General features: G+C 40.3%; 1 protein-coding gene across 2 annotated transcripts; it reads left to right on the plus strand.

Annotated features, from left to right (window-relative positions):
* Positions 1-2,441: 2,441 nt before the first annotated feature.
* Positions 2,442-15,155, plus strand: kcnj10a (potassium inwardly rectifying channel subfamily J member 10a). Of its 2 annotated transcripts, none has more exons than XM_034230412.1 (6): positions 2,442-3,017; positions 8,050-8,442; positions 9,003-9,214; positions 9,584-9,715; positions 10,115-10,292; positions 13,053-15,155. In XM_034230412.1, the coding sequence occupies exons 2-6, from the start codon at positions 8,058-8,060 to the stop codon at positions 13,460-13,462; spliced, it is 1,317 nt and encodes a 438-aa protein (XP_034086303.1). In that variant the 5' UTR covers positions 2,442-3,017; positions 8,050-8,057; the 3' UTR covers positions 13,463-15,155. The 2 variants fall into 2 exon arrangements, with proteins under 2 accessions (XP_034086303.1, XP_034086304.1); XM_034230413.1 differs by lacking the exon at positions 2,442-3,017 and adding an exon at positions 3,953-4,089 and having other exon boundaries at positions 13,053-13,462.
* The last annotated feature ends 3,799 nt before the right edge of the window (positions 15,156-18,954 follow it).

Raw genomic sequence — 18,954 nt, forward strand, 5'->3', positions numbered from 1 at the left:
ACCTCCTCTTTGATACTCTTTGCTCAACAAACTCCTCTCTCCTCCTCCATCTTTAGCTTTCTTCCCTTCCTTCCTCCCTTTCATTGTGTCCTCTCACGTTCTCTCCCTCCTCCTCTCTTGCCTCCCTCTCTGTCACCGCTGACCTCTGTGACACAGTTTTCCTAAAACTCTCGCCGGTCTGAAAACAGTGGAGCAATGTGTTGGCTTGTGTTGGCTTTGCAAGTTCACATTCTTTCACACGTGCATGAAGCAGGTTAATTATGATACCGTGCAACTTTGAGCCTTTTCACATTATTTTATGCAGCCGTGTGTATCGTTTGGAAACGCATAAGGCAATCAATGATGCGGTTAAAACGCTTTTTTCACAAAAGACAGTTTTGACTTGACACACGAATTAGGCTACATTTAGCTGCTTTGATTTAAGGAAAAGAACAGTATACTGGTTAGTGGTTTTAAAAACACCTGTGCTTGTCCCCCTAAGAAAAGTTAAAATATCTGCTGTGAGAAAAGCCCATTGTGATTAGATCGGTTTAAAATTGGGAAAAATAGTTAGCTCGGAACTCGTAATGTAATGCGCTACTGAAGCGTAGTTGTACATTAGGCTAAATGCTAACGTTAGCATGCTGATGCTGAAATGCTGTTGTTTAGCATTGCAACCATCTTAATTTAGCTAGCTAACATCTGCTCTAAACAACACTGTGCGAAGCTGAGGATGATGGCAGTGTCATTAGTTTAGAAAGTAGGCCTACCTAGTTTTTACAACAAAGTATAAGTACATTTTAAAAAACAATATGGTGAAGAAACAAGAGTAGCCCTTTTTCAGAAATAGGATAAAGAGGAGAATGAGGAGTACACCAGAGACAACAATACAGCAATGATACAGGTCAGTTGTGTTCTTGTAACAATTGTATTTTATGTAATTTGAAATGGGTTGAATGCAGTTATTTGCAAAAGTTTTATGTTGGTTTGACTGAGTAGGTTATTTGAGGTCATTATAGACCAAATAAGCACAGTCAATTATTCCATTAAATCTCTCTCTGGTACATTTTCATGTATTTCTTTTCATTCATCAACCTATTTGCTAGCTCTCTCATTACTTCAGGTGAAGCTCCCCACCAAGGATGACCCTGACCTAGAAAGACCTGAATCCTTACAAAATAGTCCCCCAGAAGGTAAACACACTCGTATAATCTGGGCCCCAAAGGATGCAGACCCCCATTGCTCCGGATAAGGGGAGTCCCAAACTCTGCAGGACAGGAGAGGGTGCTGAGGAGGAACAACACCGGCTGGCAGGTTGGAGGGGCCCCACAGATTGATGTGCGTGTGAATCCAGTCGGGCCCAATATTGCGCAGTGCCGGGTTTATTGTGCAGTGCCTCCGACTTTCTGATTCATGTGTCTATGCCCCACCTTGGGATTCTCATCTGGAAATACGATAAATTTAACTCCGGTCAAAACAAAGTTAAAAGGCAAGCTTTGAATTGTGGGCTGACATGTTGCCCTTTTAACTTTCTATGGAGTAAAATCCTAATTTAGGCTGCTTCTATAGAGACATACACTAACTCAATAGGGAATTAGACAATATATGTTCTTATATTGGTGTCTATATACTACAATTTAAGTAAAGCTAATGTAAATGTAGCCTATAATCAAATCATCACTCTAGCGGAACCTTTAAAACTTGAGGAAACTCAAGATTTAAGTAAGGAACATTTTAAAACATTAACATCAAACATTCAATGATATCCATTATATTTGTTTCCCTTTTTCTATTTAGAAAAATATATATATTTTTATGTTAAAAGATATTTCATTCCAACTTCTGGCAACACCAAACCTATATGTTAAAAATAGATTCCTATATTTGTGTGGCAGGTGCACCAAAATGGAAATACTCAAATAAATAAAAAGGAACTAAGTACCAAACTTTAATAAATGTACTTAATAGCACTTTTTCTTTCCACCAGAGGTGCAAATTCCCTCACAAGACCAGTGTTTCAGTTTCTTTGGTGAATTAATTTATCGTGGTCATCCCGTGCTGTCCATTCACAGCAGGACCATATGTACTCGCCTATACACTACTGAGTCCCCTTCATTGCAGGCGGACATGGCACAGCCTCACAGAGATGCCCCGTCATTACCCATTCAACGCAGGCTGGCCAACGCAAAACTGCAAAGAGCCAAGTGCACAAGGGCCCTGTTTTCCCCCCGTCTTTGATTTGTAAATACCTCTGTTTCAATGCAACAACTTCCAGGCTTGTATCTTATAACCATCAAACATTTACATGAGAAAGTTGACAAAGGCTGAAACAGCGGAGGAGGCCTGGCAACAAAGAGGCCCATTTATAGAGTACAGTCGGGGAGAGACACGGAGAGGGAGGGTAGGAGGAGAAGCTGGGAGGAGAGTTGAATTAATGAATTAAAAATGTTGTGAAACAGCGGCCGTCTGAATACTTTTGGGTTTATATAGAGAGGCGTGCAGGGGGGTCCTGGAGGAGTGGACAGCACAAGCTACTTTAACGTTTCTCAGTCCGGACACACTGGGCTCCCTCTCAGCTTCACATGCAGGAGGAACTGCAAACTGTGCTCATCTGATTACATAATGACCCAGTAACAGGGAGCCAGAACCGGTACTGCCAGTACCAGTGTGCTGGGAGACACTGACTGACCGCGGGTTAATCCTCACCCAGGCCTCTACTCTGATTTCATGTGTCTTTCTAGGAGTTTTTCCATTTATTTATTTTTCACTATAGGATGACAACGACGTAGAGGGGACAGCAAAAGAAAACAAACAATGTGATGTCAAAGTGAGAGGTGATGTAAAACATGCTCGAGCTGTCAACAAGTGTGTGTCGTTCAAAACCGTGAACTTTCTCGGCTTCTTTCAATCTTCCTCCAGACAGATTGAATTGTATGCCGTCTGTCTTTTTCACATGTCTGTCGGACAGTGAAATTAAATACATCTTCATTTTCTGAAGCTGTCGTCCAAGTGAACTCCTGTTACAAGTCAACAGAAAGGTAAGTGACAAAACATTTTAAAATCAGTCTTTCTTTCTGTTATTTTGTTACATTTCTTCTTTATATCTTCTGCTTTTTCTTCTTCTTTATTTGACTTGTTTGCAGGCCAATGTCATCAAATGCAACCCAATACAAATCTCTATAGAGCACACTTTTATTTGAGCTTTGATATCTTTCTTGAGTACAAATGTCATTAATAGTTCTCGTATAAGGGTTGCAGAGTGGGGAATTAACAGGTGCAACATTGCAGTGTGGAGGGCTATTAGTAGTAACAATGGAGGAAGTTCCACTTACAATCTGTACCACTATGTATGACTGTTGCATATAATCTGGGTCTATGTCATTACATTAGGAGCATTAATAGCAGAACATCTTACAAAAGTTAATCGTGAAATGGTTGCAACAATGTTTTTAGTTAAAGATATTTTAGTGTTCACTGAAAAGTTTACCTAACTTAAGTCTCAACATCCTGCACCTGTCTTGCATGCCTACCAATGATGAATGTAGATGCTTCATACTGTAGCAGTTAAGTGTAAATATTAAGATGCAAAACATAGGAAAAACATGTAAGCTTCTGCAGCATTAACACGATACAGAGCTGAACACTAGAAGTTACAGTACTCAAAAGTAGCAGAACATGTTAGCAGCGTGTACAAAACATAGTTGATGGAACAGGTGTGATTGTGTTTTGACTCCAAGGCAACAGAAACTCTTGGCTCGGAAACCTTCAGTCAAAACAACTTGTATCTTTTCATTGAGAAATCTTCAGCAGCACCTCATCAGTAGTAGACCGGTCAGATTTACAGCAGAGAGACAGACGTTTGGCTACTACAAGAAGATGGTAAAAGTTGGTTCTAAATTACAGCCTATTGGCCGGCAGCTGCTCTCCATTGTTTGATCTGGGTCAATGTCGTAACTCCTCGGCTACTTATTGTGGGCCGAGGAAGTGGAGGCGAGTGATGTTAAGATTTAGTTGGAAGTTTGAAAAAGACTGCTGGACACATTAAGACAAACGTCAGATCACCATGGCGACTGGTCCCATTTACTTCCTGTGGTTTAATTGAACAAGAAGGTAAACTATCTGTTAACATGGAATACACACTCTATAGTGGCCACGATACAAATACACTGATTGTAGATGTTAGCTCAAGTTGCAGTGGGGGGAGATTACCAGAAATACCTATTGACTAACTGTATTGACTTTGTTGGTTGTGTTTAAAGCTTTGTATTTCCAAATGTAGTGATTTTTAGGTTTTAGCTTAAATTAAAGGCTGTCCAGTGTAAACTCTGGTGCTCAAATAATTTAGGATTATTTAAAATATCGTCTGTTTTAATCAGATAAGCCTATTTATGGTGAACTGTCGGCTTTGAGAAATCCTTTTAGGAGGCTGTGTGAACCAATCAGAGCAGCAACTATGGATACTATAGCAATGTATCCTCCTGGTAAGTGTGCCAGTGCAGAACATGTGTACATACCAAAACAACTTGGTTAGGTTTAGGAAATAATTGTGGTTCGGGCGGTAGTGATGCTACTTTATGTAAGTAAATAAGTTACAAAACAAAGTTAATCTTAAGATCTTTGTTTAGGTTAGAATAACTATGGAAGTGGCGTTACTTAAGTACGGAAGTAACAAAACAAATAAGTACATTTTAAGAACAAGGTTTGGTTTAAGTCATTAAGGAAGTGTTGATGTTACAGAACAAGTAAATCAACGTTGACCTCAACTCTCCTCCCTATGGGAACTTTAGTGTTTATATTACGTCACCTGTCCTAGCACATGCAAATGTATTACGTGGCTTTTATAGTATTGACAATAACGCGTGGAAGTAAAGAGACGGACTAGGATTTAGAACAAATTAAAAGAAGGTCAACACAAAGCGGCGCTAAAGAAGAGGCTATTACTTAATGACATTGTCTGAAATAATTCAATGGTTATATAAAGACACATTGACACAACAGCAGCTCATTTGCATTTCGATGTGCAGCGTTCAGTTTGGCTCCAGTAGGTTTGTGGTTTCAACGTCTTGTGTTGGCTGAGTAGATGCCTTCTTGGCATGGCCTGTGTTGAGAGGCGGCTGTGGTGTGGACAGTGGTCACTGCCATTCAGTTTGTGTTGTATTGAGTCTTTTCAATGCAGTGTACTGGCTGCTAGGGGTTCTTTATGGTTGTGGACACTGGACAGGGGCACAGAGTGGAAGGGATTACTCTCCTCTGGAATACCAATGACCCTCTTTTGTCACAGATCTGTTTCCTCTACCTTCGCTCTATACAGTATACCCCTTCCTCTTGCTCCTTCACCATCCATTTCCCTCCCTCTTCCTCTTTCACCCCCTTTGTCACCCGATGCTCAATTCTCTCTCAATCCTCCCCTCAAAACCAATTATTCTCTCTCTTCTTCCCCCCCATCTCTGCCCCCTCACAATGTCAAGCACTGCATACTCACACACGATCAAACACAGTTGCAAACACACACACACACACACAAACACACACACACACACACACACACACACACACACACACACACACACACACACACACACACACACACACACACACACACACACACACACACACACACACACACTTTAACCCTCCGTACCGCTCTCCTCTCCCCGTCTAACTTGCTCTCTCTTTCACTCACTCGCTCACACAGTCGTATTTTTCAATGGTGGCTTTTGTCCCTTTCATCTCCTGGAAAACAAAGGATTCTTGTGCGCACAGGACAGAGGGAAGGAGAGGGATGGAGAGCCGGATGGAGAGGAAGAGATCCTGACCTTGAATGTAGAAAAAAATCATTTTACAAGAGAGGAAATCCATCAGTATTACTGTCAGTACAACTGATACAATCCCTAAATATTGTTTTAGCATCACTAATATTGATATAACTTGCTTTGTAAATTTGATAAAACTGGTGACTGTAAAGGATAAAGGACAAGGGCCATAATTGTACAAAACATAGTTGGGCATTTAGCTGCTAGGTGGTGGAGACCAAAACAGAGGTAAAAGGGGAGTCAAAATTAGACCTAGCAAGAAGAAACTATCAAGAAGAAGTTTGCAAAACAACTGTATAAGTTATAACAATACAATAATAATATAATACAATGATATAAGGCAAGGCAAGGCAATTTGATTTATATAGCACTTTTCAGCACGTGGCCATTCAAAGTGCTTTACAGATTAAAAGCAAAATACATTTAAGAACAAATACAGCATTAAATACATTATTAAAAAGGCATTTAAAAACAGGCATAATAAGCAAAGGTAATGAAATAAAATAAATAAATAAACACGGCAGGTACAGAATACATGACTAAAAAGGCATACTGTATGTGAGTATGGGCAGCTCAATTAAAAGCAGCATAACATAATATATAACATAATTACGTTTACACGTTGTTGTGCTGCCAACAAATGGTTGAATACTACTTTACAGATATATTAGTATTGCAAGTTACTGTATTACTGTGTGTACAGTCTTGACCTGGCAAACCAAGCATTCCTTTGGACAGTCAATGGTATTGTATTGTGTTGTAAGTGCTTAAGAAGTCTATACGTTCAATACACAAGTGTGTGTTTACTGTATGTGTAGGCAGGCGCTCTGCAGGGTTCAGAGTTCAGCTGGAGATGCACACGGCCAATCACAAGGTCCTCTTCTTGACCCCGCCTCCCTCCCTTTTTCTCCCCCTCCACATTTTAGTATTCAGAGCACAGACATCAGCACAGATCTCTATTCATTCACTCAGTGTGAGCTCCAGCATGGAGAGAGGAGAGAGAAGGGTCAGAAAGGACAGGAAAGGACAGACCGTATCAGATTGTCGTGTTTCTTAGGCTTTTGTTTGTGTTTTGTTTTTGGTTCGTTGTATTTGCTCCGGAAAGCAGAGGCAGTTTGAGACAAAAGGGCCATTTAGTAAACAGTGAGTGTGAGCAAGAGAGAAGGAAAGAAGGATGTGGATTAACTGCAACCCAGATGAGAACTGTTAAGTTTGTACAGGGAAAAACCCAGACAGTGACAATAAGTGTCCATGGCACCCAGGGGTGGGACGAGGGACTTCTCTTTCTGATATACTGCCAGCAATTATATACCGATCCATCATATCACATTACACGACCAGTGTTGGACAGGCATTCAATTGACAACCAGCACTTAGCTTGAATATTGACTGATGGCGTAGTTTTACGGGAATACAACTAGCCTACATTAGCCATTATGAACAAACATGAGCCCAAATGTTAATAAACACATCCCTTTTTTCCTCTCAAATCCAGTTGATCATTAAGATGCTGGATGCGGTTGAGGTCATTGTTCTGCGCAGACTAATAAAGTATGTATCATTGTACTGTAGCATTGACTTCCTCTCAAAAGCTAGATCTGTCTCCAAAATATTGCACATCTGCCTTTCACATCTGCTGCACGTTCTGCATAATTTAGGTCTCCACTAAAGGCAGAGTATAAAAAGCAGCTTTTAGCAACATAGGAGAGGGTGGTCCAGCTGAAGAGCTAACTGTCCTTGATTCAAATCTAAAGACTTATTTTTCTTAATCCTTTTAATGTTGCACAACAGTCACTGGTTTCTCCTCATCTCAATTCAGTAGCAGTCTTCCGCATCCGACACGTGAATGAGCCTGCACTATCAAGCTTTTAATGTGAAAGAGCAGCTGTGCCTTCACACTGAAAGGGGGCTTTTATTTTGACAGGGCCAGCTGCCTCTAATGAAAGGATGTGGGGGGCTTAAAAGGACCACCTTGGATAGCCAGAACACTGTCCAGTTGATGTTCTTATAATCCCCATTTCATTTCGTCATTTCTCATTTAAGTGGTTATCACATTTTCCATCTTTTCTTCTTTTTCACACTTCCTGCACCTTTTCATTTGGACTCACCTGCTGTTCACTTAATTTCACTGCTCACACGAGTAATGCCTTTTTTTCTCACAATCTCACCCCTCTTCAATATATAGCCCCTTTATCCACAAGCTTCTTATTCTCCTAACCTCCTGTTGTCTCCTTTTTCTGTATCCAACTCCCTGTAGCGCCAGCCATGACCTCAGCCACACCTCCCTCCTCAGAAGGCTCCTCCCCTCAGAAAATATGCCACTCCCAGACACAGACTGACATCACTAAGCCCCTGTTGGGCTCCCCGACGGGGCCCGGAGGCGCTGGTGCAGGTGGAGGAGCAACTGATGCTGGAGGGCCCAATGCTCTGCGAAGAAGGCGCCGCGTCCTCTCAAAAGACGGGCGAAGCAATGTACGAATCGAGCATGTAAGCGGGCGTGGGGCGCTGTACCTTCGTGATCTCTGGACGACTTTTCTGGACATGCAATGGCGCTACAAGTTCTTCCTCTTCTCTGCCACCTTTGCTGGGACCTGGTTCGTGTTTGGAGTGCTTTGGTACCTGGTGGCATTGATACATGGAGATCTACTTGGTAAGGAGCAAGGAGGAAGGACAGTTGGAGTCAGAGGAGAGAAGAAAAGGATAGGAAATGAAGTTTAATGACTTTGGAGATACCCCTGGTTTTTCCTCTGGTGCCACAGTGTAATGGACATTTATGGTGAACTGTCTTGAAATGTGGTACCGAGGCTCTTGTCCTTCCCTGAAGACCAATCGTACTTTGGTGTTCACCTGACCCACACATTAGTACCTCATGCAGGATATGAGTTGTATGCAATGATCAGCAACATTATCAGCTGCCGAAAAATACATTGCAGTCTTATAAACATCTCACTGGTTGTCCTTTTGACCACATCGTCTTCAATAAAGAAAGGCTTTATCCGTGTACTCTTGCTTCATGTAAAAAAGACCTATGAAGTGCAAGTACTGTTTTTTATAATTGAGTTAATATTGAAGAAAGAAACGGAGTCAAACAGTTGAAGAAAGAGCATGAGAAAGATCCGGCAAAACACTGGTAGAGGGAACAAAACATTCCTTGATCATTTGTTTACACCCCTAAACCCAAGGTCTTGTGTTCTTCCTCCCACCCTCCAGAGTTTGACCCCCCCTCCAACCATACTCCATGTGTAATGGAGGTGAAGACGCTTACAGGAGCCTTCCTCTTCTCTCTCGAGTCTCAGACCACAATTGGCTACGGTTTCCGGTGCATCACCGAGGAGTGTCCTGGCGCCATTATCCTGCTCATCTGTCAGCTGGTCATTACCATGGTGATGGAGATCTTCATCACCGGCACTTTCCTTGCCAAGGTATTCAAATGTAGTTTCTGAGGTTAATTTCACCAAAAACATCTCATAGGCTCTTCCGTTATATTTATTGCATAGTTGTCTTGGGATGATGCAGTTTATTGCTCATTCTTCAAACCCCCTCTAATATTACTCTGATATGATTGTCCTTCCTTTGCCGACTTTGTATCAGCACATAAATGCATACAGAACATCACCATGTTGATTATTATCTCCTATCTTTTAAAAGCAAGGTTATATAAACAGTTTACTCTTCCCCTGTAGTTAAACAACTTATTAGATAAGTAGATGATTGCTGAAGGTTATATGTGGAGTGTTTGTAGTAACAGGAATTGCCTTTTTTTCTTCTTCTCCTTTCCCCTTATTTTGTAGGTTGCTCGCCCCAAGAAAAGAGGTGAGACGGTGAAGTTTAGTCAACACGCCGTTGTGGCAAATCACGAGGGTCACCCCTGCCTCATGATCAGAGTGGCCAACATGCGCAAAAGCCTTTTGTTAGGATGCCAGGTATGCACGTTGCTTTTAAGTATCATGACTGAAACCCTAAATACATAATGCTCTGCCTGTTGTTCATCTCTGTGTATGAGCTTTACCTTTGATTTCACCTCATGCCAAGATGGAAATGAACCCTGTGACACTGAAAAACAATCACAATTAAAAGCCAGTGAAGGAAGAAGGAAGGAAAATATCATTATGAGACCCATTATCTCTTGTATGTATAGCGCTTGCTTGACAGAAGCTTTATGACTAGTTTGACATGTAGTTTATGACGATCAGTAATGGACATGTCAGGTAATGCCATGCCATGCAGTTGGCCATTGCAGGTATTAAACCTAGGGCCTTTTGGTTACAGGAGGCCTTCTGCAAACTCTTGGCTACATTTACTGACTCCATCTTGGCTCCCAGGTGACGGGAAAGCTACTTCAGACGTCGCTAACTAAGGAGGGCGAGACGGTGCGGCTGGATCAGCGGAACGTACCTTTCCAGGTGGACACGTCCAGTGACAGCCCCTTCCTCATCATCCCCCTGACTTACTACCACATCATCGACGATAACAGCCCCCTAAGGGCCTGGGCAGCCAAAGGTGGGTCATGGCTCTTATGTCAACATTTGAAGCCAACAAAGCAAACTAGAATATCTGTAGTTTACTGTACTTATACTCTTTGTTTGGGCACTTACTATGTTGAATTTGGTTCATGTGTTCTGTATCATTTCATGCCTTATGTGGAAATTACATAAAACAATTCACTTCCAACAATCATCTGGTGTAAAAAGTTGTAATATGTTCTAGGACTTGGTCGATATCCTAATTTGAAACCAACGCGAATAACTGTACGTACAATCGACATGTATATGTATGTAGGTGTATTGGTATTTACGGTCATGTGCTGCGTGCTTGGCTGCATCCGTCTAGAGTTGGGCCGGGTTTGGCACTAGAGGAGAGGGTTTCTTTGGCTGGAATGTGTGTGAGAGAGATCGGCAGAGACACCCCTCATTAGAGCACAATGCTGTACAGTCCGGGGTGCTGACACGAAAACCTGCACAGATCCACTTACAGCAGCAAAGAGCTCTCAGCCCTGGAAACCAGAAAGGTATCAGTATTGGCGGACTCTGATCGTGGAGCTATTTACACTCAGACTACTCATTTACTGTACACGGCTTTCCATGGCCTCACTTGACACACTTTCTGATATTATTGTAATTTACCAATTACTATCCCTTACTGCTGTTTCCCTTTAACTTCAACGTTCATCTCTGCCTGTTTTTTTTCAGTCATCATTTCCTCCCCTTCAGCAGTTATTTGAATGTAGCCATATTAAAGGGATTATATTACTGCACACATTATGCTGTTTATAGCACTACAGTAATCCCTCTTCTAAGGGCCTACTGTAACAGTTTTTGATGCAAAGTCTCCAATGTTGCTTCATCTGGATTGTTTCCTTGTAGCATAAATCCAGAAAGTAATGCCTTAAAAGCACAACTAACTAAAAACTAATGCTTGTACCGTATCATTTTGGGACCATATTAAACTGCCTTTGACTTTAAGAACCAAATAGGCTGTAATGTATGTATACAAAATAACACAGACTTTAATCCTAGTTCCACTTTCAAGTACCAGATTGTAAATTTGTTACAGTGTGTGAGAATGTAAGAAATGTGTGAGTTAGCATTTACACCCAAAGACATAACCTCTGTCCCAGTGTGACCTGCGATGCGCTCCGTATAGGCTAGATCATGGATGGATGCTTGGATTGCTGTGTGTAATGACATTTTTTAAAAGTCTCTAGTTGTTGGACATACATTCATGATAGTACACATGACTGAGCACACTTCTGTACTTCATGGGTCTTTGAACAGAGCTTAAGGGGTCCCTGCAGAGCTTGCTTTATGTTATCCACATGTACTTAATTTAGGGGTTTGGAACTGCTCTGATGGAAACTGTTTTCTAGTGCAGCAGTGTGTGAATTGTGTTGGCATTATGTGACTTTGAGTCCTTGAATAAGAAGGGCAGGACACTGTGGAGATGTTCTACAGGAGAGGCTTCAATGCTGTCCAAACCACTGAGCTAGAATATCACTACATTCCTCTTAACATACAGATAGAAAATGTAAGTGTGTGCCAACTGTGGGAAACTACCCCGATGACTCAATCAAATACTTTTGTATTTCCTGTCGAGCTGAGAAATAAACAAAACTTGACTTTGGTTGATGAAAGGTTCTTATATTGCTAAATGCTAACACTGGGAATGCGAACATGCTGATGTTTAGCAGCTATAACGTTCCTTATCTTACTTTAACAGGTAGCATGTTAACAGTTTGCTTTTTAGCATAATTCACATCACAGAGGATTATTTCATAGTGTCTCACTGTAATATGGAACAACCTCTAGATACAAGGATCTAATATTTTACTTCAAATATTATAGGGTTTTAAAGTCCACCAAAATCTCTAAATTATAGAACATGAGTGTATGAATAGTACATGGGTTTGTTCACAATTATCAGCTCTGTTTACAATTCTTATTGCTCTAAATCTGCTCTAAGTCTGATTTCATGGCAACATACGCAGCAATAGCATTCCTAGCCATGCTGCTTGGGAGATCACTACATAAATACAGATGGAACCCTTAGCTCCACCCAAAATAGGCCAATAAAGAGAATCCCCCAACCAAGTTTACCATAGTGAGTACAAGCAGTTGCGAAACGTTGTGTTTTTGCCCTGGTGGGAGCGGTACTGGGTCCGGGTTAGGGTAAGGACTGTTTAGACAGATGACAGAGTCTGCATTCTGAGTGAGGCCTGTTGATGCAGGTGTGTGTTTGGTTGAGTGCACATGTCTTCAAGTGTGTCCTTTGTGTTATTTGGATTGTGTGTCGATGAATGACAAGCACATTCTGTGTTGTGTTGTGAATGTCTCTTAAAGATATATTAAACATTAATGATGGGAATATATCCAACATGTGACGGCTTTTTTCTTTGAATGTGTGTTCAAATTTCAGAAATTAGTACTGTGAAAAGAAAAGTGTTCAAGCCCTGTGTTTTTTGAATCAGTGAGTAAATTAGACGTTTTTATGTTTGAAAATGTCAGCCCATGCGGGTGCACAAAAGGAGAGTGAATGATGGACCCACATTTGTTACTTGGTTGGACAAGACTCTAGAGCAACTGTTTGCTTACATGTTAGCAATAACTACTTTCATAATTTAGTGCGCAATGTTGTGTTTTCATCTTGTTATGCTGCCCCCAAGTCGCAAGAAACAAAAATGCATTACAATTCATTTTAGAACATGGCTTGATTTATAATGTTTTTGTTGTTGTTGTTAAGCCTCCGGTGTCCTCTGTCCTCCAGGTGGTGGCTGGACAGACCCTGACCTGGCTGACTTTGAGCTGCTGGTGATCTTGAGCGCCACCGTTGAGCCGACCTCCGCTACCTGCCAGGTTCGAACATCCTACCTTCCAGATGAGATCCTCTGGGGCTACGAGTTTCCCCCAGTCGTCTCCCTGTCTCCCTCAGGGAAATACGTGGCCGATTTCGCCTTTTTTGACAAAGTTGCCAAAACCAAAACCCCACCTCTCTTTAAGCAGGCCTTGCCACCGAGCCCGCCCTCACAGGCGACCCGTCGCCACGGCAGCAAGGAGGCAGGGACAGACCAGGAGAAGATGCGACTGGAAGAGAACTACAGGGGGGAAGAGAAAGGGAGAGAGAGAGGGCGCATCCGAGATAGCAGCCCACTTAGTGTTCGAATTAGTAATGTGTGAGGGAAGAGAGACAGGAAGTGGTTATAGGAGGTTGATGTGAAACTGAGATAAATAAAGTTGACACAGGAAGAAAACAACCAGCTGCTCACACTGTGACATCGAAACATCTTCTGCACAAAACCGCCCACACATTTCAAAGGGAATTAAACACCTGTAACCACAGGTCTGTAGACAACACAACACCGAGCAAGTTACAAATCCAACATGTACAAATGTGCAGCACAACAAGTCCTCCACAGAGACATTTTCTACACTCATTGTTACTTTTTGGAAAAGACTTGATATACTGGATGCTCCAACACTGCAGAATCCTTCATCTTACCAGGGCATTTCTGTCTATAATGTAGCCCTAAGGGTTATAGAAATAACTTAATCTGATTCCAATAGAAATCAACTTATTTTGAGAAATGTCTAGAAATGTGTTACTCTTACTTGAACCAAGAATGAATTATAAAAGTAAACATGATTTCAGAAAAAAGCTAATTTCTATTTCTTCTGAAAATCATAATTCAACAACGGACACATTGACCTGATAAGAAGATTATAATAATTTTCAGTGTAGTTTAACGTCTGATAAGGATGTTAATCACTGAATCACGGTACTGTTTTTCCTCTTTTTTATATTAACAAAATACCTGCAAAAGGATAGGTACTGGAACCATGTTATATATTTGGCAAATTATTTTAAAGGAATGTATCATATTTTATGTACCCAATAGTTTCTAACATCGTTTTGTTGCACCTGAAAATATTGTGCTTTTTGATGAGAATATATTTTTCTTGTTTATTGGGGTTAATATGTTTAGTAATACTACTAAAAGCACTTTAACTTGAAAAAAAAGTGGCAACGGAATAACTGAACTAACTGATACTTAATGCACTGTAATAAATGATTACATCTTGTGTTATGATTGGGGAATGTAAGTGTGAGTATGCGTTTTTGGTTGTATGAACTTATTTGTCTTGAATGTTTTGTACAGTATGAGTTGATGTACCTCTGTACAGTGTATAAAACTACTTTTATACATTCTAAAATTTGATAGACAACTCCACATTTACCATTTTATCAATGCAGAAAGTTATTTCCGTAAAGTAGGCCGCACTGCGCCCACCTTTTTACTGCTGTCATTTTTTTCCAGCCAATGAGTGTCTAATCAACTGATTTTTTTTGTATTAGATAAGTTCATATATTTGAAGGAAAATATAATGCCTATCTTTTTACTGTACATGGAAATGGCGATAGATGCATCAAAATGTAATCAACTTGTGGTTCTTGTTAAAGGGAAAATAAAATCCTTAGTGAATAAAAAGTATTTTTTTAACTAAAGGAATGAGGAGCATTAGAAATGTTTTACAAGAACGTAAATTGCAACAAAATAGATTCTATTCTTAAAAAAATATGATATTCTTAAATGATATATTATAAAACTGAGGTTCTGTTTTAAATGTTTCCTCTTGGTAGAAATGAAGAGCCACTATTCAAATGTAAACATCTACTGCTCCACACAAGCCCAATGGAAAATATTCAAAATCACTGAAAATATTTCAGTATCAATGTCTGGTGAGGCTGGTTGTATTTGTTTATACTGTAAAGCCTTCTGTGTACACTGTATATGGATCACTCACATTGGTCTAACTGTTTGAGTAAGCACTTTTAAGTGGCTGTTTTAATAAATGTATTATTTACAACATGTCTACTGTATGTGTGTGCTTTTAATTATTTAGTGGGAATGCTGACACAGCATTCCAACTATCTGTTATGCTATGCACGCAATTCTTTATTATTCCGCCGGGTTATTTTGCGCCTCTTCTTCTCCCACATTGAACATCGCAGAAACTTCTTTCAAACATCAAAACGTTCAGCTCGGTCGGGAATCGATGGCTATTACCTTTATCATTCATAACTTTCATAATTCCAGAGATACATCCCTTAATTCATCACATATTTTAACATGGAAGTCAATGGAGAAACTCTTCAGACTTCAACAATCTTCATGCAACTTCAACTGCTAACTGCTCCTTCTTCAACTGCTAACTGCTCCTTCATACTTTCACTCAGAAACCTCATTCCAACTTTAAAATGTTACACATCTTTCCGACATTATTCGTGTAACACAACTTTTAAATCTGATTCTTACTTTTAGAGATATTAAACATTGTTCAGACCTTGGTAAAGAGGCCTTCTTCAGATTTTAGAGTGCGTGATGTCACAGCTAGAGTGGAGGACAGATTTAATTTTGCCTTCATATTTTCTTTTAAACCTGCCATAATTCCCAAACCTTACATTCCTGAGACATAATTTTTCATGACAAACGTAGGAAAACATCTCGTAGCTTGAAAGATAAAAACAAATTAAGCAAAAATAATTAAACAAAATGCCTCTTGAGGGCATGAAGTGACAAAAACTTTCAACATGTCTCCATTAAAACCCATTGTAAGTTCAGCCTCACCTTTCCCCACCACAGCAGCCGCACACCTTTAGTTAATCTGCCAAAAAGGCCACATTATTAACCCGAAAGTACACAAAAAGTACACTTCAGATGCTCAAGTTCCTTGACATGCTTCACGCTTTGAAATGTCACCGATATCTGTTACGGTTCTTCAACAAAACGTTCACATGTAAGAGGTTTATCTCTCATTCAGAACAATGAAAATGCTCTCCTCTCACTGATCACCATGGAAACCTTTGATCTCTGGACACGTCGTTAGCTCAAATATAAACACCTGTGTCATGGAACACGATGTCATAACTCCAATTGACATAATTAGAGCAGCAGACTAATGACGTGGTCACTGGAGTTTAACAGACTGTCTCAGCCTATTCTTTTCCATCTGATGGAGACTTCATACTGACTTCAACATGTTCCACATATTTTAGACATTATTGGTGACGTATGCTTTTAGTTCTAAAGTATTCAGTTAAAATATTCTGCTGCTTTTTCATGCATTTAGACTTTTATTTTCTTGTTCTTATTTCACATTCAAGTCCTCTCTATTCACGAACCCTTTAAAGTACTCAGCCACACCACTTATATACCAGGTGCGACTTTTGCTATGTGAGTTAATCTTTCAAATGCAAGGTTGCTTGTTTGATTCAAGCTCTTGTAGTTAATATGTCAAGGTATTTATCCCTAACATTTGATCAGCTAACTAATAACACAAACTCAGAGGATCTTTATAAACGTTTTAAGTATTGCACATCTTTAAACATGACTCTTATAAATCACTTTTAAAACCAGCGATGCACTACTACAGTGTCAGCTTTTCTAAAATAGAAACTTCAATGTTCACATCTTTCTAAATGATTCTACTTTTCAATGACCTACAAATAATCCCATTGTCAATCTTCCAACTGTTCATATTTTTTGGTCAATTAACAAACCTGTTACAAATGTGTTGTTCAACACATTTGAGCCTTTGCCACATTTATTTGAATTCTTTATATAATTCCTACATAATGGGGAAGCTTCCCACTCTATGTTATGTAAATAAATACAAGTCTTTGACAAGAAAATATGTGAATTTCTAAATATGTAATGTCAATCCCTGGTTTTGGTTCTAGTATGTTCACTGTACTGTAGGTTATTGCAAATACCATTGCAGGCTGCTTTAACTGCAGTTCAAAGCTGTTTCTGCACGTCTGTCTTTATGCATGAGGGTGTTTTTGATAATGGATCCTGACCACTCACATTTGTACACTGTGGAGTTAAACAAATTAAATTATTTAACAAATATATAACATAAACAAAATAATACTCTCATTAATCTCTTTTCCAGCGCTCTCCATATGTAACAATAGCATTTCTGAGTGTCCTTGAACGCATCAATGAATAGGAGATTCGTCACACCAAGCCCGGGAGAATCCTTCTCTTCTGAGTCCTGCTAGGTAAGTCCATGTCTCCCTAAACAGCTGAACTTTTAAGTGTACAATTAACAAATTTGTAACTATAACACACCGTTTCAGTTTGTTCATAGAGTGTTTACTGGCGTGATAACTGATATTAATTTACCCATTAAAGGATACAGCTTCTTAGCAGCGTTTCCAGTCTTACTACTTGTGGGCTAACGGGCTAACGTTAGCAGTGGGCTAACGTTAGCTTAGGTAACGTTAGCGCTTAATTAGTGGGTAAATTGTTAACATAATTATTAAGCTGTGAAAAGTGCCAAGCTTTTCATGTTGTTTATAGCAGCTAACTGCAGCAGTACTACTGCTGTTTAGTTACCAAAGGATGCTAACAGCCCGTTATAAATCCTCACTTCAGCCTTTTATTAAACATTTAAAGATCAAATGCAAAGCTTTTTGTATAATTGCCAGTACAATCGAAATCATATAGCTACAACACTATCTAAGATATTGCAGTATTAAAATCGGAGATAATATGAGTCTGGCAATGGGCAATATTAATTTTGTTCAACCCCCAACACCAAGTCCGACGATTTATTTTCTCCGCCGCTCCTCCGCAAGATGGCGGCGCGTGACGTCAGATGTGCCAAACATATTTCCACCTGGCTTATCAATCACAGCGGCTTCCGCCGATAGTACAACTAGTTTCGTCTATCATGTCTGATTCTGAGTAGACTATAGACTAAAAGCTTTAGGAATCCAAACTATAACATATAATAAGTACCCTGTATCAAGATTGATGCAAAACAAGTGAAATTTGACCTTTTTAGAGAGGTTTAGAAAAATAAAGTCCAGGCGCTCTGAGTGACCCTCTGAATTAGCCCCGAGCGCTCGCAGCGGCTCACAAGCGGCTTCTGCCGATAGTACAACTTAGTTTCGTCTATCATGTCTGATTCTGAGTCGGAGGCCACCCAATATCTGGAGTATGTTGTCGACATTCAACCATATCTATACGAGCCTCTGATGTCGAAGAGGAAATACAAGGAAACGTCACCTGATATCACCGATGAAAGTGTTGATGGCGATGATTCAAGTTCGCCATCTGAGGAAGAGGCCGAGAATTGGTGTAGATGTGGAAACTGCCAGACCATGCCTACAAGCCGAGAAAACAAGTGCTGCCACAACTATGGGAAAGTGAAGGAAGAGATGGGAGAAGAAGTCTGCATCACCGACTGTAGGACGTTCGACATTTTCCATTATGAGTGGAGGAGCGATGAATGAGCTGCAGATAAACTACAATGCTAACAGTGAATTAGCCCCGAGCGAAAAATGCTAACCTATCACTCCTAGCGCCCTTATTACTTATCCTAGCTCCACATCCAACACATTGTTTATGATCGTAAAGACACAGAATCTAACGGTGCCCACCTCTATAAGCAATAAAACTGCAATTCCGTTATCTGCGTTATCTGCTGTGCTCCGTGCGCTTTGAAATCTAATCAAAAGTTGTTTACCTCAATTCTTTGGCGTTTCTGCATCGCCCGGCTCTTTCGTTCTTTCAGTGGTTTCTTGTGCTGAAATGTGGACGGGACGGCTCCGGGTTTCAGCCTCCGACGTGCTATTAATGCTTCTCCACCAACAGACTTCA

Source organism: Gymnodraco acuticeps, unplaced genomic scaffold, assembly GCF_902827175.1.
Source record: "Gymnodraco acuticeps unplaced genomic scaffold, fGymAcu1.1, whole genome shotgun sequence".
NCBI lineage: Eukaryota > Metazoa > Chordata > Actinopteri > Perciformes > Bathydraconidae > Gymnodraco > Gymnodraco acuticeps.

What these genes read in the sequence shown, in the direction of transcription:
- kcnj10a (XM_034230412.1), top strand. Translation starts at nt 8,058, where the DNA reads ATGACCTCAGCCACACCTCCCTCCTCAGAAGGCTCCTCCCCTCAGAAA. An exon ending in CCGGCACTTTCCTTGCCAAG is followed by an intron (nt 9,215 to 9,583) that starts GTATTCAAATGT and finishes CTTATTTTGTAG; the next exon opens with GTTGCTCGCCCCAAGAAAAG. An exon ending in AAGGGCCTGGGCAGCCAAAG is followed by an intron (nt 10,293 to 13,052) that starts GTGGGTCATGGC and finishes TCTGTCCTCCAG; the next exon opens with GTGGTGGCTGGACAGACCCT.